Here is a 23,399-nt window from a genome sequence, read left to right as displayed (position 1 = left end):
TTTTGTGACCCCACGGACTGCAACATGCCACGTTCCCTGTCCTTCACTATCTCATGGAGTTTCCTCAAATTCATGTCCATTGAGTTGGTGATGTGGTCTAACCATATCATCCTTTGCCTCCCCCTTCTCCTTTTGCCTTCAGTCTTTCCTAGCATCAGGGTCCAAATAAGCTAGCTCTTCACATCAGGTGGCTAAAGTATTGGAGCTTTAGCTCTGGCTTCCAATGAATATTCAGGGTCGATTTCCCTTAAAACTGATTAGCTCGATCTCCTTGCAGTCCAAGGGATTCTCAAGAGTCTTCTCCATCACTACGGTTTAAAAACATCAGTTCTTCAGCAGTCAGTCGTCTTTATGGTCCAGCCCTCACACCCGTACAGGACTACTGGAAAAATCATAGCTTTGACTATACAGACCTTTGTTGGAAAAGTAATTTTTCTGCTTTTTAATACACTGTCTAGGTTTGTCATAGCTTTCCTTACAAGGAGCAAGTGTCTTTTAACTTCATTTAGAACCACATCAGACAGTTTTGTACTTTTTGCTTCAATTGTCAAATATAATTTAGGAAATTCAAGAAGGGAAATGTACTGTACTTATTCTTTCTTCCTGTGTTGTTCCTCCTTGATGTTCCAAGTCTCCTTTTATAATTTCATTTCTGCTTAGAACTTTAATTCTTTTCAGGCAGGTCTCCTGGCAATGAATTCTCTTAGTTTTCCTTTGTTTGAGAATGTCTTGATTTCACCTTCATTCCTGAAGGGTATTTTTGCCAGATTCAGGTTTCTGGATTGACTGGTGAGAAATCTGCTATCATCCTAATAGTTTATCCCCTATAGATAAGATGTCTCTTTTTCTCTTGCAGATTTCAAAATTTTTTGTCTTTAGTTTTTAAATGTTTGTCCATGATGTATCTTAATGTGGATTTCTTTGTAGTCACACGTTTTGGAATATAATTTAGTTCTTGAATCTATAAACTTCTTTTGCCAAATCTGGGAGGTTTTCAACCACTATTTCTTCCAGTACTTTAACAGCCCTGCTCCTCTTTCTCTTCTTCCAGGACTCTAATAAAACAAATGTTAAATCTTTTGGTACAATCATACAGATCCCTGGTACTCTATTCATTTTTTATATTCTATGCAATATTTTTTGGTTTTTCAGATTGGATAATTCTATTTTCTGTCTTCCTCCACAGATTCTTTCCTCTATTCCCCCATTCTCGTTCTGCGACTCTGTCTATTGAGCTTATTTGGGGCTTTTTCCCTTTCATATTTTTCACTTTTTGCTGAGCTTTATATTTTCTTCAATTGTTGTAAACATTCTTAATTGTTCATTGAAGCAGTTTTTTTTTATAATAGCTGCTGTTACATCTTTGTCAGATAATTCTAGTATCTCTCATCTCAATGTTGGACTTTTACTTTTTGGGATCTTAGTTCTTGGTATGAGGTTTCTTCTTTATAACCTGGAGATTTTTCATCTTGTATTTTGAGACTAGATTTGTTTAAACTTTATCTTATAGCTGGCTGCTCTGACACTAACTACTTCATTGGGGAGAGGAGGGCATCTCATTACTGCCAGGTGAAGGCAGAAGTGCAAGTTCCTCACTCTGTCACTTGACGGGTGTGTGTGTTTCAGGCATTTGGGGAATGTTCCTCATCTCTGCTGGTGAGAGTGGGAGTTGTGGCTCTCTACTAGGCCTTCATTGGTACCTCCCTGGCTGAGAGGGACTGGAGTGCCTCATTACTACTCCCCTAATAGCCTCCACTGACACCCCAGGAGGGTGTGGGCTCATTACCATGGGGCGGCAAGCCGGTTCTGAATCTCAGCTAGGACTCCTTTGATACCACCCCAGAGGGAAGGGAGAAAGGTATTTCATCACTGACAACTGAGATGGAAGGCTCCCCATGCAGTTTCCACTGACACTTAGGGGGAGCAGTCCTTATTAATGCCCAGTAAGAATTAAAGCCCCTGTTCCCTAATAACCCTTCTCTGATGCTACTCTGGTGTGGGAGTTGGAGTGTCTTTTTACAGAGCCTGGTGAGGGTAGAAGTCTACCTGGCATATGCTGATTTGGGTAGAGATGAAGACCACAGTTTTTTCTGTGCTGGCCTGGAGTACAGCAGTTATTGTTTAAAAGTTTTCTGTTTTATAGGCTTCCCCGTTCCTAGCCCTTTGGTGAAGATAAACTTTTGGCTGGGGGTAGGGAAGGACTTTTTGACTCTCCCCATTGGCATTTGCTAATTGCCAGCTTCTTCAGCTCAAGTTTGTGATATATGAGACCCAAAAATGGGGGAGAATCCCCGACTGTGCTGTTTCTCAAATCCCAATGGCCCTAGCTAGTATACTTTCTTCTACTTTTTAGAGTCTGTTTTATGTGTAATGTCCAGGGGTTTAGTTTTACTTAGTGAGACAAATAGCAAAAAGCACATCTACTTCATCCTCCCAGAAGCACAAATCCTAAACCTCATTGTATGATATATTAACAGAATCCTCTATTTCTTTGACTGGTTAGTGATATTTAATAGCAGTCATGAAATGCACCTTACCTCAGAAGCATGGCTGGTTTCATAACTAGCACAGTACTTGGTACATAAATGTTTACTGAGTGATTATCTACCAACATCTACCCGCATCTATCTAGCAAAATTGTAACTGTTAAGATCTCAAACTAAAAAATGTTTGAAGTTGATATTAGAAAATGATGTAATCATTAGGTTTGGGTTTCTATTGTGTCCCATAGTTGAAGGATATGGAATCAGTGTTTCATGACTTAAGTGAGCAAAGAATAACTATAATGGAAGTATCTTACCTGGAACATAACAATCATGATAGTCACAGCAATACCTGAAAAGTTGTGACCTTTAGTTAATTCCTGGTATTTTTCACATAGTTTATGTAGTTAAAAAATATATATCATTTATAAAGCTGTGAAATAAAATAGGAATGAAGAACATTCTTGATAACTTTTTAGGTGTTTATGGAACACTGGGTTGCCTGAATGTTGGGCTAATCCAAAACCGCTACTGCATTGTTTGTAGCAGATACCAAAGAGTTTTTGTAGAAAAGATAGTTTATATTATGTCACTGCTAAACCAAAGATTCTCTAAACGGTTAGACTTTTGGAATAAGACTAGGATAGTAAATAGAAGAGAACTGGTGCTTCCCCTTGCATGTGGAAAAGATAACTTTTTAAAAATGGCAGTAATGCTCATGAACATACAGGACAGGGACAAAAGAGGAGGGAAGACTAAATGCAAAACAGGGAGTTTTATACATGGTTGGGAATGCTGGAATGGAATTACCATTGATTGCATTTGTTCTTCAAAATGAGAATTTTTTTCACAGTATTAGCTAAGAATGTTATACATATCCGGTTTTATCTTTTTTGTATTGGTTACCAGAAAACTCAAAGCTAAATATAATACATATAAATTGTTAGTTTGCAGTATACAAAATTAGCATGTGTTTTTTCTTCCTTTACATGTTGTTTCTGTTTTAAACAGCTTTGTTTCATACAAATCTTTTATATATTTCATCTGTTTTAGAACTAGCCAGGATAGAATAAGTAATGTGATACATTCCTGTGTCAGAATTAACTGAGCCTGTGTCCTTCACTTAGGATATGTGAAAATCCCAGTAATTTAGAAAGGCTCTTTGACTTCCTTATCTTCACTTCTCTGTTGCCCCCAAGTTAGATCACAAGTGTCATATATTCAGAAGTTTCTGGTAGGTCTTAAGTAGATGGTGTTTGTAAAAAGGATCTTTAATTTTAATAGCAGAGATCTAAGCTGTGCTGGCAACCAGTGGAACAGTTAACTTAAGTACTTATAGAGAGACACCAGAGATTTCTTTCCCAGAAAACTACTATGAATGGGGCTTTAACACATGGCTTTGCAAAGTAACAGAGCAAACTGTCTTAAAATTGGAGACTTAGATATATAGGGATTTTGGGTCTTATAGCTAGCTAACATTAAAAAATTAAATTCTAAACTGTAAGGTTCTTATTAATGACCTGGGAAGTTGGGAGGCATGACATATAATTATATAATCAGTTAGAAATCTATAAAATTTGAACAGTAATTTCAAGTAGACTTGTTTCAGTTCTATTTCATAATCTATTCTTGTTTTTATTACCTTAAATTAGCCTAAAAACATTTGTATACAGACTGACAAAACTTTTTACTTTTAAATCAGGTGACTAATAACTACCAAAAGAATATGGCTGCACAAATACCAGAATCTGATCAGATAAAACAGGTAAGGTAATATAATTAAGGAAAAGGGATTTTACAAAACATAAAGGCATTAGTGAATACAACCATGTCAGTCAGTGATCTCACAAAATATTTATATTTCATTTCCACAGATGGATGTTAAATGATATGAAGCAAATTTTTCAGATAGTTTGAAAGATAATCCAGGAAAGGATAAATATTCAACTAGAAAATCTGACTATATTTTGTAGATCATATTATACCCATTGAAGGTAGTAAAAGAACCTTTCAATTATTACAGGATATTTTGCCTAGATACATCAGTATTTAAAACATTTGTTTTTAAAAACCTGTTATTAAAGAAACTTCTGATTTGTTTATAGTTTAAAGAATTTCTTGGAACCTACAATAAACTTACAGAAACCTGCTTTTTGGACTGTGTTAAAGACTTCACAACAAGAGAAGTAAAACCAGAAGAGGTATGAAAATGGTTGCCCAGTTTTCTCTAAGGTCATCTTAAATTCTCTAAGGTCATCATAAACAATATAAATGGGATGCCCCTAAACATTTTCCTTGTTCCTAGTTATTATAGGAGTTTAGGCTATCTTTTTTTTTCAATTGAAGGATAATTGCTTTACAGTATTTTGCTGTTTTCTGTCAAACCTCAACATGAATCAGCCATGGGTATACACATACCCCCTCCCTTTTGAACCTCCCTCCCACCTCCCTCCCCATCCCACCCCCCTAGGTTGATACAGAGCCCCTGTTTGAGTTTCCTGAGCCAGACAGTAAATTCCCGTGGGCTGTCTATTTTACATATGGTGATACTAGTTTGCATGTTACTGTTTCCATACATCTCACCGTCTCCTCCCCTCTCCCCATGTCCATAAGTCTATTCTCTATGTCTGTTTCTCCACTGCTGTCCTTTAAATAAATTCTTCAGTACCATTTTTCTAGATTCCCTATATATGTGTTAGAATACAGTATTTATCTTTCTCTTTCTGACTCACTTCACTCTGTAAAATAGGTTTTTGGTTCATTCACCTCATCAAAACTGACTTAAATGTGTTCCTTTTTATGGTTGAGTAATATTCCATTGTGTATATGTACCACAACTTCTTTATCCATTCATCTGTTGATGGTCATCTAGGTTGCTTCCATGTTCTAACTATTGTAAATAGTGCTGCAATGAACAGTGGGATATGTGTGTCTTTTTCAGTTTTGGTTTCCTTAGGGTATATGCCTAGGAGAGGGATTGCTGGGTTATATGCTGGTTTTATTCCTAGTTTTTTAAGGAATCTCCATACGGTTTTCCATAGTGGCCATATCAATTTACATTCCCACCAACAGTGCAAAAGCGTTCCCTTTTTTCTACACCCTCTCTATCATTTATTGTTTGTAGACTTTTTGACGATGGCCATTCTGACAGGTGTGAGGTGATATCTCTTTGCAGTTTTGATTTGCATTTCTCTAATAATGAGCAATGTTGAGCATTTCTTCATGTGTTTGTTAGTGAATTTAGGCTATCTTTTATATGTTCCATTGCTCAAAGGAACTTAAACAGCCAAGGACTCTGTGGCATTGAGTTGAATGATATCAAATTTAATATCACAGCCACACTGAACTATGGCAGACTTTTTAAAGAGAAGATGCCTGGGACTTGCTGAATATTGTTCCACAGTAGAGATTCTTTTTTTTTTTTTAATTGGAGGCTAATTACTTAATAATATTGTAATGCTTTTTGCCATACATTGACACGAATCAGCCATGGGTATACATGTATTCCCCAAAGATTCTTACTAATTAGCTTTAATCTCTTCAAAACATTTATGTATTTGCTAAAAGTGACATAAACTTCCTCCAGTGGAAGATGCTGATGAATTTTCATGCCAAGAACTTAACATATTAATATAACCAACAATCCAATAAGTGTTTATTAAATAAATGACAAAGTTTGAGAGATGCTAAGTAAAATAGTCTTAGTAAAAAGTAAAAAGTTGAAAATGAAGAATGCTAAGAATGGGGAATTCGCTGGCAGTCCAGTGGTCAGGACTCTGTGCTTTCACTGCTGACAGCCTGGGTTCAGTCCTGGTCAGGGAACGAAATCCCACATGCCGCACCACATGGCCAAAATTATAATAACAACAACACTGAGAACAGACTTTCTCATTAAAAAGGAACAAACCTGCTACTAGACCTACATTTTGAGAGTCAGAATAACAGATGGGAATGTGGAATTTCACTTACTACTGAAACATATCTACAGAAAATCTAGTCCAGAAGGCAGGGACTTACCATAGTTTTTAGTACCTACAAACTAGTAAGCATTCAGTATATACTAATTTTAATAAATAAATGAAGGTATTAACAGTTGAAAGCTATGATCACTTGTGACTTATTGATACCATTTAATTCTCAAACATATTTGAAGAAAGAAAAGTACCCACTGGTTATTCTTTTAGAATATGTGCAATATTTTTAATTAATATTTTTGTGTTACCTCTTGGGTCTTTTTATTTCTAGACTACCTGTTCAGAACATTGCTTACAGAAGTACTTAAAAATGACTCAACGAATATCTATGAGATTTCAGGAATATCATATTCAGCAGAATGAAGCCCTGGCTGCCAAAGCAGGACTCCTTGGCCAGCCACGATAGAGAAGTCCTAACGGATGGACTTTTGATGAAAAATTGCCAACAGCTATTGCACTGGAAATGAGGATTCACCTGATGGAATCCTCTAAAAGCAGTAGCCACCATGTTAAACCATCTGTCATGACTGGCAAATGGAAACAACTGGAGAAACAAAATTGTTATATACAGGAATAATCAAAATAGAAGGTCTTATTGTTCAATGAAAATAATAAGATGCAACACTTGTTGAGGCCTTCAGATACAGCAGCTTGGTCACTTGATTAGAAAAATAAACCATTGTTTCTTCAATTGTGACTGTTAATTTTAAAGCAAAATATCATGTATGAGATAGAAAAAATTTTATTACTATAAGTAAAATAAATGGAAATATCACTGAGCAGTTGTTTATACTATATAATTCCATAGCATTCTGACTGGACTGTGGATACGCTGAAGTGTTTTTCAATCACGATCCTCCTCCAAGTATTCCTGTTCATTCATGTCTGCCTCAAATTGCTGGTAAATACATAAAATGGTTACTTGCTAATCATTTTAATGCATGATCCTTTTCTTGCCTCCCTTCTTGTGTCACGGTGGGCACTACACATTCTTATCCTAGCTACATTTGCATATATCTTCAGGAAACATTCCATCTGACACCAGCTTGGGAATGTTTAAGAGTTGATTATTGTGCTTTAGTGGAGACTGTTGCTTTGCATTTTGTTTAAAAGCTGAGAATCCACCATGAATGATTCCAAGTCAGACCAACAGTATATATTATATTCTCAGCTACTGCATGTCATCAATTGTAATAAAAAGTAAACCAAAGTTAAAGTAGCGTCTTAGAGCCAAACAATTCCAAGCATTTGCAGGAAATTCTAATCGATGTATAAGTACACACAGCAGTTTATCATCAAATGAAATTAATTCGTAAGCCAATTGTTTAATAGTTATCAGTCCATTTACAAATATAAACTTGTAATTAAAAGAATACTAACTAGCCTGTATGTTTAAATTTACCAAAGTGATTTCTGTGTTTTGTCATATTGGAAAGTAGAAGTAGTATTCTGCTTTGAATATAGTTTTCTATATTCATTCTATAGGCCATTAGGTCATTTATCTAAGAATACCACTTATAGGCCTCTGTTGACACTGCAGTCAGTCAATAACAGGGATGTCTTTGAAAGTACAAAGATAAACAATGTTAACTTTAAAGTTGAAATGTTGAAACATGTATAATACTCAACAAAATATACAATCCATCATAGTCAAAGGAACATGAAAGAAGAAACTTGTTTCATCTTAAGAAAAGCAAACACAAATTCAGAGATGTTACTCATTTAAAACTTGGGGTCATTCATACACATACTTTGCTATTTTTATCTAATCAAGCCCAACATGGTTATTTATAGTGTTCATTTAACAAAGGTAAATATGTGCTTACCTGGCAAATAAGGGGAATTTTGTGCAATAGCATCTCAAATACCTTGGGAGGAAGTGTGTGTTTGAAAACTTTCAGAAGTTCCTGTGGTTGCCCACACACCAAAAGGGCATTGCTGAGATGTTCAACCCCCATTTGATGCTCTCCTAAATAGATGGGTAAGTTTAGAGCAGGATTTTAAAGTGTATTCTACATTCTAGAATAAAGTATATTCTATATTCTACATATATTCTACAAATATTCAAGAAAGCACCAAGCATTAAAACTACAAAAGCATCTCAAACTAAAGACTATGAACAAGTCTCAAAAAGAATAAATAGTATAAACAGGGGAATGTTGAGCTGCCTTTTAGATTCACTATGATCAGGCTGCAGTGTGAATAACTTTCTGACCCAAATTACCATTTAAAAGTGCACTCTTGAATTGGAAATGTTCATGTTATGCAATTTGGATATGCAAGAGGGAATATTGAGTTTATTTTAAAAAGGCTGGTGTCTGTCATTAGTGATGTGAGTTATCTTTACCTATGTGGTTGATGAAATATTACAGATGAAACATCTTGATGTCCTAACTAAATGAGACTTTTACAAAATAGACCGTATTATTAAAGAGCTGAAACACAATTTAGTATTACCATGAATTATGTATCTAGGGGAAGACAGATGAGTTTTAGGATGACTGGCTATAAAATAAGAATGAAAATTTGTGAAGAGTAGAAATTAATGATAGGACTTTAAATTAAAACATGTAATCACTTAGTCTCACTACCTCGTTTTAGGAAAATCAGGCAAAGAACAGTGAAATAATTTAAGGTTTCAAAGCTAATTAATGCCAGAATTAGTAATAGAACCTAATTTTCTGAGCCTTGAGACTACAGTGTGCTGCCTCTCCTTCACATGTTATGTAATAACAGAAGTTGAAATTTTGACATATTTAATATAACTAGGAAACATTTTGTATCAAACCCTTGAAAGAAAAAGCAATAGTGACTGCTCTTAAGTTGATGGAGCTAACATAACCCCAAAACCTAATCAATTTGGTTAATTAGGTCAACCAACGATTAAATCCAATCAAATTAGCTAATCAGAAGTTTCTATTCAAATTTTTGGCTCTATTAAAAATTGGTTAATTAAAATTATTAAAAATTTTGGTCCCTCTGGTTACATAGACATAAACACAATGAGACGGTTACAGAACTACCTGTCTGCAAAGTAAAACGGGGTTGCAATTTCACTGCAAAGTGAAAACTGGGTTGGCAGTGGTGGCAGAAGTGACTGGAGGAAACATTACAGAAAATTGGCTGAAAAATTATTGCATTAGAACAGTGTTTCTCAACCAGTGTGTTGTAATAATTCTAGGGAAGTTTAAAGAATAATAATTTAGATATATCTGGAGAAAACCATAATATGAAAAGATACATGGACCCCATTGTTCACTACAGCATTATTTACCAAGACATGGAAGCAAACTAAATGTCCATCAACAGATAAATGATAAATAAGATGTGGTACACATAAACAATGGAATACTACTCAGCCATAAAAACGAAACAAAATAATGCCATTTGCAGTGACATGGATGGACCCAGAGATTATCATACTAAGTGAACTAAGTCAGACAGAAAGACAAATACACTATCATATCACTAACATGGAATCTAAAAAAATGACACAAACGAACTTATTTACAAAACAAATACACTGAAACAGAAACCAAAGTTATGGTAACCAATGGCAAGAGACAAATTAGAAGTTTGAGATTAACTTATACACACTGCTAAATACAAAATAGATAACCAATAAGGGAACTATAGGGAACTATACTCAAAAACCCTATAAGAGAAAAAATCTGAAAAAGAATACATGTATCACTGAACCACTGTGCTGTACGCTTGAAAGTAACACAACATTGTAAACCAACGAGACTTCAATAAAAAAAAAATCGATACTTGGTCCTACCCCAGAGATTCTTGTTTAATTGGTTTTGGGTTTGGTGGGGATTTAAAGAATAAGCAACCAATGAGAATTTTAGAAATATAGTAGAAGTATATAACCCTAAAAGTGCTAATTATTTTAGCGGCTCACAGAAATAATGTTATCGTCCTGGAGAGAAAAATTTAAAAACTCAGGTTTGCAACTTCTGTCATCATCTCAATATTTGTAATATTCACCTCTATATCTAACTATTACATGATAGCTCTTAAAGTAAATAAAAATAAAATAAAATTATTTTTCTTTTGATTTATAATTCATCATTTTCCTATCCATATTTATACAGTCCTAACTCAAAAAAACTGGACACGGAACAACAGACTGGTTCCAAATAGGAAAAGGAGTACATCAAGGCTGTATATTGTCACCCTGCTTATTTAACTTATATGCAGAGTACATCATGAGAAATGCTAGGCTGGAGGAAGCACAAGCTGGAATCAAGATTGCTGGGAGAAATATCAACCTCAGATATGCAGATGACACCACACTTATGGCAGCAAGTGAGGAGGAACTAAAAAGCCTCTTGATGAAAGTGAAAGAGGAGTGAAAAAGTTGGCTTAAAGCTTAACATTCAGAAAACTAAGATCATGGCATCTGGTCCCATCACTTCATGGCAAATAGATGGGGAAACAGTGGAAACAGTGTCAGACTTTATTTTTCTGGGCTCCAAAATCACTGCAGATGGTGATTGCAGCCATGAAATTAAGACGCTTACCCCTTGGAAGGAAAGTTATGACCAACCTAGACAGCATATTAAAAAGCAGAGACATTACTTTGTCAACAAAGGTCCATGTAGTCAAGGCTATGGTTTTTCCAGTGGTCATGTGTGGATGTGAGAGTTGGACTGTGAAGAAAGCTGAGGGCTGAAGAATTGATGCTTTTGAACTGTGGTATTGGCGAAGACTCTTGAGAGTCCCCTGGACTGCAAGGAGATCCAACCAGTCCATCCTGAAGAAGATCAGTCCTGGGTGTTCATTGGAAGGACTGATGCTGAAGTTGAAACTCCAATACTCTGGCTACCTCATGTGAAGAGCTGACTCACTGGAAAAGACCCTGATGCTGGGAGGGATTGGGGGCAGGAGGAGAAGGGGACGACAGAGGATGAGATGGCTGGATGGCATCACCGACTGGTTGAACATGGGTTTGAGTAAACTCCGGGAGTTGGTGATGGACAGGGAGGCCTAGCGTGCTGCAATTCATGGGGTCGCAAACAGTCGGACTCGACTGAGCAACTGAACTGAACTCAAAAAATGTTAAAGGTGAAAGGTTCTTTGTATTTTAATTGTCTCTATATCAAAGGAGTATCTAGGGATTCATCAGATTTGTGTGACCCCTAGTTTATGTAATCTGGGGCCCTTTTTTTTGGGGGGGGGCCTTTTAAGAAAAAGAATGTGAAATTAAGAATACAAGATTGGCAGGAACCTTCCCAGAACCTTCAAAGAGGCCCTTGGAAATGAAAGTCCTTAAAGCTTATGTTTCATTACCTTGTGTAAAATAACTCCTATTTACGTCATTGAAGTCAGCTCTAACTATTCATTTTGTCGCTAACAGTTAACAGACTTTTTAGTCCATTTATAATAATACCTAAAAGAAAATATTTGTACTGAATAAAAGTACTGAAATTTCAAATTATAATGATTAATATGCAATGCCTTTGAATGGCTTTTTCATTTCTTAAAACATTTAAGTCATTGGATTAAAACATTTAAAACATTGGATTAAAAAATATTCTTGGATATTGCTTTGAGTTTTCCAGGATTTTGACTTACTTTTTGCTTTTATAAATCCTGGAGGATGTTACCCTCTAAATGCAGAGTGAAAAAAAGTCTCCAAAAATGACAAAAAAGATAAGCAGAAATAGCTGTAGGCACTGTGATATGCATGGGAATTTGCAACACATGAAAAAAAGACATAAATGGGTGTGGTACTCATTCATCCAATAATATCATTTATGCTTTACATAAGAAGCCTCAAAACAATTTTTCTTTCTAGCGTTAAACACCACAATAAAGACATTACTATATACAATGTTTATAAAATACTTGTATTATCTACCATCATTTTACCTGACAACATTGTGAAGTTTCTCAAATCTATCTTGGTGTATGTGGGGATAAGTCATAATTCAAAATACATTTCATGTTCAGTAAGTGCAAGGTACCCCACAGGTATCATTACACTGAATGGTCACTCATAATAATTTTATCATCAAAGTAAGTAATTATTTTATTAAGAATATGCTTAGGCAGGAAAATTCTTATAAAGAAGTTAATTTTTTTTTTTACATTTAGATTCATACAACATTTAGTCATTTAGAAAACTCATTTACTTAGAATTTTATCTGATAGTAAGTAAGGTGTTCTTGTATTTGGCTTTGCTTTTCTCTCTGCCCACTTCCAAGACTGCAACATGAACTTGAATACAGACTCTAACAGAGTGGAGTTGGGCAGCAATGAAGTGAAAATGCTGGGACAGTTTCTCTTTAACTGAAGCAAGCTGGTTAACACATCTAGCTAGTTAAGTTTTTTGACATAAAAATATCAATCCATAAATATTTCTCAAACATCAGTTATCATAAATAACTGCTTACAAAAGTATGTTTACACTCTTACCTCTGGACAACCAAAGTTCGCCCATCCGTACCTCTTGCAGAAAAAATTCTTGTAATTTTTCATTTTTTGCTGGATCCCACAACTAAAAGAGTCACAGAATATTTAACAATAAGTAACAAATGTAAGGTATATGGTTACTAGTCAAAACTGAGGGCTTCCCTCGTGGCTCAGCAGTGAAGAATCCACCTGCCAATGCCTGCCTGATGCAGAAGACTCGAGTTCGACCCCTGGGTTCAGAAGATCCCCTGGAGAAGGAAATGGTAACCCACTCCAGTATTCTTGCCTGGGAAATGCCATGAACAGAGGAGCCTGGCAGGCTAACTTGTATTTTAAAAGCACATCTTGAATCTAGTCTCTAAATGCAGAGTATGACAAATGCAGTTGCTCTTTATATTTAAAATAATTTCCTAAAATGGAGTTATGATTTCAGGCAACTAAAAAAAAAAGCCAAAAAACATGGCAGACGGTGGCTGTGACTTGTCACCATGCACATTTGATGGCCTTCCTAGATGACACCTTGTTAAACCAGCACACCCACTGTCTGCCAGGCTGCAGCGCGGCCAGTTTTATTCTTCAGTTACGCTAATCCTTTGATACCCTGATTACCATCTTACATCAGCTTTTGTACTTTTCCATATATTTTCATGAGTTATATTGTCATTTAGATCTAACAACTCTGAGAAATAAAGTCAGTAGACTAGGGTAATTTCTTAATTTAGCTCTTGTTATAATGGTAAAAAAGTTGAACCCCACCCTCCTAAAAGAAAAAAAAAAGAAAAACATGGCATATTCAAGTTTGGTTACGATGCTTATAACAACTTCATATTTTACCCAGCTTGCTAAGTACACATAGGAGAAATCCACTGTAATCAACTTTAACAAAGGTAGCTTGCTTTGTACGTTGCAAACCTATTCTCTTGCTTACAGTATTAACGCTGCTTGTTGATTTAGCAAAGGGCATGGTGGGGGTTGACAGGGCAATTGGTGATATTCAGAAGGATGCTATGGTTTGCTACAGCCTGTTTCAAGAAAGTGACCAGGTTCACAGATAGGATCATCACTGGTACTAAGCGAAGAGCTGTCTTTAAAGCTAAAGTGGGCAAACCATGCTCAAAGTATCCACTCCACAGTCACTTCAGCTTCAGTCTTTTATATCCGGAGGGTTTTTGTGTTTGTCTTCCCCAAGAAGTCTCTTTTTTAAATAGGATGAACCAGCAGATGAGGTCATATTTTAAGCTTTTATCCACAGACATGCTGATGATCAGTAACAATCACAAGTTTCATTCAAGAAATATTTAGTGAACAAGAGCAGGACACTCTAGGGAGAGCTAGAGAGAGAAGTAGATCTAGACTCGTATGCCCATCCCCACGGAGCCCAGAGTTTAACCAAGAGAAAAAATAAGTATGCCTAAGATCAGTAACACATCGACAACAAAATCCAGTGTCTTCTGAGGCTCAAAATATTAACACATTCCATTTGGTTGGGAGACCAGGGAAAGTTCCTCAGAAAAGATGGCATTTGAGATGTGGAGAAGCTCAGCGAAAGTCTGATGAACAAAGAGTACAAGTGGACTTCCCTGGTGGTCCAGTGGTTAAGAATCCTCCTGTCAATGCAGGGGACACAGGTTCAAGCCCTGGTCCAAGAAGATTCCACATGCTGCGGGGCAACTAAGCCTGTGCACCACAACTCCCGAAGCCTGCATGCCTAGAGCCTGTCTCTGCAGCGAGAGAAGCCACCGCAACAGAAGCCCTCACACTGCAACGAAGAGTAGCTCTCTGCTCCTGGCAACCAGAGAAAGCCCACATGCAGTAACAAAGACCCAGTGCAGCCAAAAAATTAAATATTTTAAAGAAGAAATCCTGACTGAGTGGTCTAATTAAAAAAAAAAAAAAGTACAATTGACACAAAATTGCAGGGAAAATATCAAGTGATCTTATGGTGAATGAAGCAACAATGATAAATACCAATTACTGAAGTCCAGCTGTGGACTGAAAGCTTTCCATATATTATGTCTAATTCCTAGGAAAGGAAGGCTATCTATACAGAAGGCACCCATGGTGCCAGGTCCATGGTGCGAAGCTAAGTGGGTTCATCTTTCATCTGCAGAGTAGGGAGCTACATTACAGAGCTGCAGATTAGAAGGAATTTACTCTGACAGCATAAGAGGTAGTAAGACAAGTTAGGAAATTATCATAATATTCTGGGTAAAAGGTAATAAAAGCCTGAAGTAGTGAAGGAGCAATGGAAACACAAAGGGAAAAGAGGATAAGATGGTTGTGGGTTTAGTGGCTGAGTCGTGTCCAACTCTTGTGACCCCATGGACTATAGCCTGCCAGCCTCCTCTGTCCATGGCATTGCCCAGACAAGAATACTGGAGTGAGTTGCCATTTCCTTCTCCAGGGGATCTTCCCAACCAGGAGATGGAACCCCATCTCCTGCACAGCAGGCAGATTCTTTACTGCTAAGCCCAGAGTATGAGACAGAAAACAGAAAAATAAGAATTGGGGGTTGACTGTGGAAGATGAGGCTGACATTTGAGCGTGGTCACAACAGAGAGCGATATCAGCATCACAGGGAAGCAGGAGAAGGAACACTGGCAAGGGACAAGATGATGAATTTACTTCTCAACACACAAAGCAGAGGTGCCGACAGAACATGGAGGCTACAGAGTCTGGCAGGCAGGCACAATCTGGGGCCCCCGGCCTAGAGATCTGAGTTCACCTATCAGTGAGAAGAGAAGGAGCTTCCAGGGGGATGAGGGATATGCAGAATCTGAGATCAGTGTTTCACCAAGGATGGGTTTAAGGAGCCATTAAAACTGTAGTTTTCTTGGGCTCCACCCAGACCTACCAAATCAATTTCCCTGAGTAGAGCTCAGGAACCTGGATTTTTAATGAGCTCCTCAGATGACTCCTAAATTCTGAAGTCTGAGAATTACTACCGGCATAAACCACTGGGCTACCTCTGACCTCCTAAATCACAATGGCTGGTGCTTGGGTCAGGCCCCGTGGACTATAGCCTACCAGGCTCCTCCATCCATGGGATTTTCCAGGCAAGAATACTGGAGTGGGTTACCATTTCCTTCTCCAGGGGATCTTCCCAACCCAGGGATCGAACCCAGGTCTCCCACATTGGAAGCAGAAGCTTTAACCTCTGAGCCACCAGGGAAGCCCGTTTTAACAAATGCCCCAGGTAAATCTAATGCAGATGAATCACAGACTATGCTGTGGGAAACAAAAAGGGCTGGGGTGAGGAAGAACAGAGATCCTGTAAGTAGGAAGAGACCTCTCTCTCTGTGCCTTAGTTTATTCATCTGTAAAACCAGAAGAGCAAAGTTGTTATGAAGGAGGAAACAGACAGAGTTGGACTCCATCTTAGGCCAGGCTGCGAACATTAGGCTACACGCATGGTCACCCTCCCAGTGGACTCTGAACTTTGTGCCGGGTGTCTATAGAAGTGGCATACCAATGGAAAACCAGACCCCCCAGATAAAAGAGTCTCAGGACTTGTACTTGGACTCTCCATTGCCTAAAAGAATATGCTAATTATCTCTGTAACAGAACAAAGTGGTAAATTCCATTATGTTTATCAGGATATGACCACAGGCCTGTTGAAAAACATCCACTGTTTATCTAGTCTTGTGACACATGAATCTTGGGTTAACTTTGATCGTATCTCTCTTTTACCTTGTCCAGACTAGTTTCAAGGTATCTGGGGAGGTGGGTTTGAGCAAGTACACTTAGGGTATATAAGGTCTTCACAAAAACTGGTCGGGGCCCTTGGCTAAGAGGAGACTCTGCCTTGGGCCCGCCGGTTTAATAAACTGCACTCCACTATCTGCATTGTCCTTCTGAGTGAGTTTGTTTCCCGGAACGCGTGGCTACAACAGTAATGAGGATTATATAAAAGAACATTTGAAAACTGCTTCTGCCTCTTCCTCACTTGACATAAACAGATCTTTATCATTTCCCTCCTGGACTGCTACTGATTTTCCAGTCTTTGACTTCCCTCCTCCACCCCATACTTCAAAAAGAAATAATTGCATCCATTTCCTGAAATAAAGTCACCATCACTGGTTATCCACCACAACAGAAAAATCTCAAAACTTTTAAATTTGGCATCAAAGACTTCCACAATAAGACACCAAACTACCACTCAGCTATCTCTTTGGCCACAACACTTTAAATATTGCAATTTCAAGGTCTGTGTCTCTGCACAAGCTGTTTCTCTCTGCCTACAATAACCATGGCATCCGGTCCCATCACTTCATGGCAAGTAGATGGGAAACAGTGGCAGACTTTATTTTTGGGGGCTCCAAAATCACTGCAGATGGTGACTGCAGCCATGAAATTAAAAGATGCCTATTCCTTGGAAGAAAAGTTCTGACCAAACTAGACAGCATTTTAAAAAGCAGAGACATTACTTGGCCAACAAAGGTCCATGTAGTCAAGGCTGTGGTTTTTCCAGTAGTCATGTATGGACATGAGAGTTGGACTATAAAGAAAGCTGATGCTGAAGACCTGATGGTTTTGAACTGTGGTGTTGGAGAAGACTCTTGAGAGTCCCTTGGACAGCAAGGAGATCTAACCAGCCCATCCTAAAGGAGATCAGTCCTGAGTATTCACTGGAAGGACTGATGTTGAAGCTGAAACTCCAATACTTTGGCCACCTGATGTGAAGAGCTGACTCATTTGAAAAGACCCTGATGCTGGGAAAGATTGAAGGCTGGAGAAAGGGACGACAGAGAATGAGATGGTTGGATGGCATCACTGACTCGACGGACATGAGTTTGAGTAAACTCCGGGAGTAGGTGATGGACAGGGAGGCCTGGCATGCTGCAGTCCATGGGGTTGCAAAGAGTCAGTCGGACACGACTGAGTGACTGAACTGAACAATAAACAACAATATTCAACAAATATTTGTTGGGTGCCTACAATATACTGGACACTGTTCTAGGCACTGGGGAGACAGTGGAGAGTAAAAACACAGACAAGGTCTGCCCTGGTGGAGTTGATTCTAATAAATAGAAAGCATTAATCAAATAATCACACCAACAAACACTAACTTCAACCATGTATAAGGGCAGTCAAAGGAGAGGGACGTGGAATTGACCCAGGCTCTGCCCCAGAGAAAGCATCTCCTCTCTCACGCCCAGCCTTGAATACTCCCTCTCCTACTTTCTTTGTCAACTGTACCTTTTTCTCTATGAGACTCCATTTTGAATCCCCAGAAATCTGTGTCTCCTGCTCTCCACTACCCTTTCATCAGCGAACATGAACTACCTATTCTTTCTGCAAAGTTTTATCTCACATCTCTCATCACCAATTGCCACTGACACCACTACAGTTCAGGATTTTGATTACCTCTTACCTGAACTGCTGCAATAACTTTCCTTTTCATCAATCCATCTAGCACACTCCTGCCTGATCTAACATAAAAAGGTTTTTTCCTCCCCTTATTTTAAAAACAATTCCTGCTCAAAAATCTTTAGTAATTTCCCCCATTGAATCTGAATTTCTTAACTTGGTCTTCAAAGCCTTCCAAAATGCAGGGCCCTTAATTAGCTCTCCAACCTCACCTCCCACCATCCCCAACTGTGACTCCTTTCTTTGTCAAACATTTACTGAATAGAGGGATCTGCCACCCCCAAAGTCTTCCGTGAAGAACTGCATGTTCCAAAAACAGCCACAGCAATATTCCCAGATCTGCTTGCACTTCCAAAACCTAGCCTCCTCTAACAAGAGCTGGAGTCCATTTCCTCTCCCTTCAAAACTGAGTGGGTCTCAATGAGGCAGAACTGGCACCACCTGGCAGGCTCCAAGTTTGCTCTCAAATATACGTAGAAATAAATACATATATACAACTGACCCTTGAACAACATGGGTTTTAACTGCCCAGGTCCACTTATATGTGTTGTTTTTTTTTTCCTCAATAAACAGTGCTACTGTGCTACAGAATCTGCTGTTGGTTGAATCCTGAGATTTGGAACTTCTAATACAGAGGGCCAACTATCAAGTTGTATTCAGATTTTTGAGAGAGAGAAGGGTTGCTGCCCCAACTGCTTGCTGTTCAAGGGTCAACCGTTATCAACACACACACACACACACAAACACACACAAATATATTACACACTTGCTTACCCAGTACAACCCTTCCACCATACTGTGAGGAAGACCATGCCACAAGGAGAGGACCTGTGTAGGTGTTCTGTGCAACAGTCCCAGCTAAGTGGCCAGCCAGCATAACTGCCCAATATGTGTGGGAGTAAGCCTTCAAAAGACTCAGAAGGTAGCCCTGGGGCTAACCTGGCTGAAGCTGAGTGGAGCAAAAATGTGATATCCCCACCCGCCCGACTCAAACTGAAGATTCAGGAGCAAAATAAGATAAAGTTTTAAGCTCTAAGGTGAAAGCAACAATAGGTAAGCAGAACACCTCCATGATAACCATGCCCTGAAAGTGATCCTCTGCCTCCTCTGTGCTCCTGGTGTTGTCGTTTAATCGCTAAGTCACCTCGGACTCCTGCAACTGTAGCCTGCCAGGCTCCTCTGTCCATGGGGTTCTCCAGGCAAAAATACTGGAGGTGGGTTGCTATTTCCTTTTCCAGGGGATCTTCCCCACCCAGGGACTGAATCCGGGTCTCCTGCATTGGCAGGCGGATTCTTTACTACTGAGTCACCAGGAAATGGGAGAATGGCTGCTGTCCATGGGGTCACACAGAGTCGGACACGACTGAAGCGACTGAGCATGCATGCATGCATTGGAGAAGGAAATGGCAACCACTCCAGTATTCCTGCCAGGAGACTCCCAGGGACAGAGGAGCCTGGTGGGCTGCCGTCTATGGGGTCACACAGAGTCGGACACGACTGACGCGACTTAGCAGCAGCAGCGAATGAGCATCAACCGAATGAAACTTTCACAGAACAGCCCAAGAACGCTCTGTTTGAGAAATGAAGTGAATTGGTTAAGTTGGACCAATCACCAAGATAATTTTGATTATCCTTCAAAACGATTGATCAAATTCCATTTTGGAGAAAAAGAGGATACATCCTGTTTCTGAGCTAGAAGAAAGGCCCCGTAGAACAGGAGTGGGCGGTACAGCACCATACCCTGCGGGCAGACCTGGGTCTCTTAAGTGTCTGGTGTGGCTCAGGACCGAGCGAGCGAGCGACTGCGCACGCGCACGGCTCAGGAAGGGCAAAGGCTCATCTTTCCTCTTTTTTAAAAACTAAACGAAGTGCCTTTTCCTACCACGATATAACCGCCTTTTCACGACCCCAGGTGGTTCTTCCTTCCTCCCTCCTGATGTCGGACAATAAAAGCTAAACACTGGCCGAGCGGAAGCGGGGGTGCGGGCAGGCATCGAGACACTGGGAAATGGCTGCTCAGGAAGCCGCCAGGGACCCTGAGGCCGAGCCGCTACCTGCACCGGCGGGAAGTTACTCACTGTAACGCCACCTCGGCGTCGCTAAAGCACTTCACCTGGGCGCCCCGTCCCTCAGCTTTTCGCTGCTGGGCTCTTCTTTCTGCAAACACAACGTGGCACGTGCTGGTCGTGAGCCCTCCAGATGCCGGCGTGCGCCCGCCGGGCCCTTAGGCGGCGGCGGCGGCCCCCGCGGCCCGGCCTCGCCCCGGGGGCCCGGTCAGCCCCACCGCCGCCCGCTCCGCCCGGCCCGTCGCGCCTCCGCCGGCGTCTCACTCACTCTCCCGTAGGCGGCGCTTGAACGCGGGGTCAGCACGCCGGCTCCGGTCGAAGTAGATGCAGTAGCCGAGGAAGGCGATGGCGCCACAGGCCGCCAGGAGGCCGAGGACCGTGCGGACGCAGGGCATCCGGCCGCGGGCGTCCCACGGACCGAGCGTTGGGCGCGGGCCAGCGAGCGCGGGGAGCCGGCCGGCCCAGGAAGCGTCGGCGCGGCGCCCATGCCGGCCTCGGGGCTTCCTGTGCGCTGGGCCGCGGGCGTGAGGAGCGGCGCGTCGACGAAGGAAATCGAGGGTCTGAGAGGACGCTTGTGGGATTCTCACAGTACGGAGTGGTGGAGCTCTGTTCCAATCCAGGTCGGTCACACTCCAAATTCTGAACCCTTTGCCCAAACGCGCACCACTATTCCACCTCAGACACCCATCCAAGGCAAATCGCAGTATGCGGGAATCCGGTTATCTGAGGGAACTGATCCTCCTATGGTTCCCTAAACTGCACATTTGAGCCAAAACTCTGGTCATCTCTTAGTTCAGAGTACTGCCCACAGAACACCTGGTCCCTAGTCCGTACTCCCCAGCCGCGTCTGCTTTGTCACCCGAGGGAACCCAGCCGTCTACAGTACCCAACCACCTTAGCTCAACGGCAGGAGCAAAGAAGCGTGTTGAGGTGATAATAATACTAACAGCAACAACAAGAATAAGTTTAGCCTAGAAAAAGCTTGTGAAAATTGCTCTGCTGCTGCTGCTAAGTCGCTTCAGTCGTGTCTGACTCTGTGCGACCCCATAGACGGCAGCCCACTAGGCTCCCCCGTCCCTGGGATTCTCCAGGCAAGAACACTGGAGTGGGTTGCCATTTCCTTCTCCAGTGCATGAAAGTGAAAAGTGAAAGTGAAGTCGTTCAGTCGTGTCCGACTCTTTGTGACCCCATGGACTGTCGCCCACCAGGCTTCTCTGTCCATGGGATTCTCCAGGCAAGAATACTGGAGTGGGTAGCCATTCCCTTCTCCAGGGAATCTTCCCCACCCGGGGATCAAACCTGGATCTCCCGCCATTGCAGGCAGATTCTTTACCGTCTGAAACGTTAGCAATTTGCTGGTCTGGGCCGGACCTGACAGCGAAAGGTTCCAGAGCAGCATCAACTCTGAGAGATCCATGGCACTTAACTAGCCTAGATGCTTTTCTAATACTTGCCTTATTCAGAAGACATAGCAAAAAGGAGGTAAGACTTTATCCCAAATAACAAGTTTTGATTTTTACACTAAGCCAAAGAGAAGGCATAATCTAGGTAAAACCCAGCTTTTTCTTCTTTTCTTTTGTTTGGTTGGTTATTCAACTGCTACTCATGGTTTACTGATGTTACTATTATGTGCACAGCAAGGTGGTCATCTCTGCTGTGACTTCCATTGGGGCTAAGAAGCAGCCCGTGCCCTCACTAGTTAAAAGTTAGCAAGTGTTAGTCATGTTCTGCATGTTTCTTCCGATAACTCAGTCTTCTATTTAGAAGCTTGGGCTGTTGTCAAAACCTGATTATAAACACAGAGGATAAGGTAGCATCAGCATCCAGTGTTACTGGTGATCTGCTAGTGGTTTTTAGTTTAGAATCTTAGTGATGGATTTAATCCAGCTCCAAACAATCTTTTTTAGGCTGGCTGCTCTTGTCTTCTAATAAAATCATTCTCCCCTGTCTCCCTTTTCATCCTTCACTGAGCTCATAGCTAATCCTTGTGTTCATGGAGGGCTGGCAGCACAGAAACTGTTGGAGACTAGCTGGGTGTTCGTGCTAAGTCACTTAAGTCCTGTCTGACTCTTTGTGACCCCATGGGACTGTAGCGCACCAGGCTCCTCTATCAATGTGAATATTGGAATGGGTTGCCATGTCCTCCTCCAGGGGATCTTCTGGATCTGGGGATCAAACGCACGTCTCTTATGTGTCCTGCATTGGCAGGCAGGTTCTTTACCCCTACCACCACCTGGGAAGCCCAGCTGGGTGTTCAGGGATAAAGTAAACAGTGACATGTCAAGGTAGGAGAACTATTAAGGCAAATAGGAATAAACAGCTCACTGAAGTTGAATTGCCTCAGAAACCATGCTGTAAAGTAACTGAAAATTTTTCAAGCAAGTCTCTATGGTATGGGTAGATTTTTCTTCTCAAACATAGACATCACTCTTGCTAATTTGGTGATAAAGAATTCCAGTATAGCTTTTTCCAAATTGAGATAGTGTTAATAATTGTCCCCAAAGTATGGTTCTATAATGGATGATTGATCTTTTTTTAAACAGCTTTATTGAGGTTATAATTGATATAGAATAAATTCCACATATTTGAAGTATACAGTTTGATGCATTTTGACATATGCATGCATCCACCCAACCATCACCAAAATCAAAATAATCATATCCATCAGCCCCAAAAGTTTCTTTGGTTCCCTTTTTTAAATCTGTTCTTCCACTCATCCTTCCCTGCTTCCCCCATCATCCTCTGCTTTGTCACTATAGTTTGCATTTTCTAGATTATTATATACGGCTGACCCTTGAACAGCGTGAGGGTCAGAGGTGCCAGTTCTCTGCACAGTCGAACGTTGTATAACTTACAGTTTGCCCTCTGGATCCATAGTTCCACATCCTCAGATCATGTAGTATTGAAGCATTTACTATTGAGAAAAATACATGTAAGTGAACCCAAGCAGTTCAAATCCATGTTTTTCCAGCGATAATGCTATATGGAATCATACAATATGTTCCCCATGTATATTGCCTGGTTTCTTTCAGTCAGCATGATTTTGAGATCACCCATGTTGTGTTATCAATGGTTCATTTTTA

General features: G+C 40.3%; 2 protein-coding genes and 1 long non-coding RNA gene across 6 annotated transcripts in view; 2 read left to right on the top strand and 1 right to left on the bottom strand.

Annotated features, from left to right (window-relative positions):
- TIMM9 (translocase of inner mitochondrial membrane 9) overlaps window positions 1-7,386 on the top strand; it is a 15,106-nt gene extending 7,720 nt beyond the window's left edge. Inside the window, exons 3-5 of the mRNA XM_043472205.1 lie at window positions 4,186-4,248; window positions 4,589-4,684; window positions 6,729-7,386. Coding sequence (XP_043328140.1) covers window positions 4,210-4,248; window positions 4,589-4,684; window positions 6,729-6,863 — 270 coding nt within the window. The 5' untranslated portion in view covers window positions 4,186-4,209 and the 3' untranslated portion in view covers window positions 6,864-7,386. The remainder of the gene's footprint in view (window positions 1-4,185; window positions 4,249-4,588; window positions 4,685-6,728) is intronic.
- Window positions 386-20,928, bottom strand: TOMM20L (translocase of outer mitochondrial membrane 20 like). Of its 4 annotated transcripts, none has more exons than XM_043472203.1 (5): window positions 20,585-20,928; window positions 12,884-12,965; window positions 8,284-8,426; window positions 2,801-2,835; window positions 386-1,055 (listed from the first exon to the last, which is right to left on the bottom strand). In XM_043472203.1, exons 1-4 carry the CDS (start codon window positions 20,801-20,803, stop codon window positions 2,824-2,826), a joined length of 456 nt encoding a protein of 151 aa, XP_043328138.1. In that variant the 5' UTR covers window positions 20,804-20,928; the 3' UTR covers window positions 386-1,055; window positions 2,801-2,823. The 4 variants fall into 4 exon arrangements, with proteins under 4 accessions (XP_043328138.1, XP_043328137.1, XP_043328139.1 ...); XM_043472204.1 differs by lacking the exons at window positions 386-1,055; window positions 2,801-2,835 and adding exons at window positions 7,302-7,355; window positions 20,364-20,407 and having other exon boundaries at window positions 20,585-20,855; XM_043472202.1 differs by lacking the exon at window positions 386-1,055 and having other exon boundaries at window positions 1,706-2,835.
- The window catches only part of LOC122443704, a 17,397-nt gene continuing 14,719 nt past the window's right edge, over window positions 20,722-23,399 (top strand). The window contains exon 1 of the long non-coding RNA XR_006270091.1: window positions 20,722-20,936. This is a non-coding gene — a long non-coding RNA (uncharacterized LOC122443704). The remainder of the gene's footprint in view (window positions 20,937-23,399) is intronic.

The sequence above is a fragment of the Cervus canadensis genome, chromosome 6, assembly GCF_019320065.1.
Source record: "Cervus canadensis isolate Bull #8, Minnesota chromosome 6, ASM1932006v1, whole genome shotgun sequence".
In the NCBI taxonomy this organism is placed as follows: domain Eukaryota; kingdom Metazoa; phylum Chordata; class Mammalia; order Artiodactyla; family Cervidae; genus Cervus; species Cervus canadensis.
Note: the sequence above shows the minus strand (reverse complement) of the source record. Positions and strands in the feature narration are given on the sequence as shown.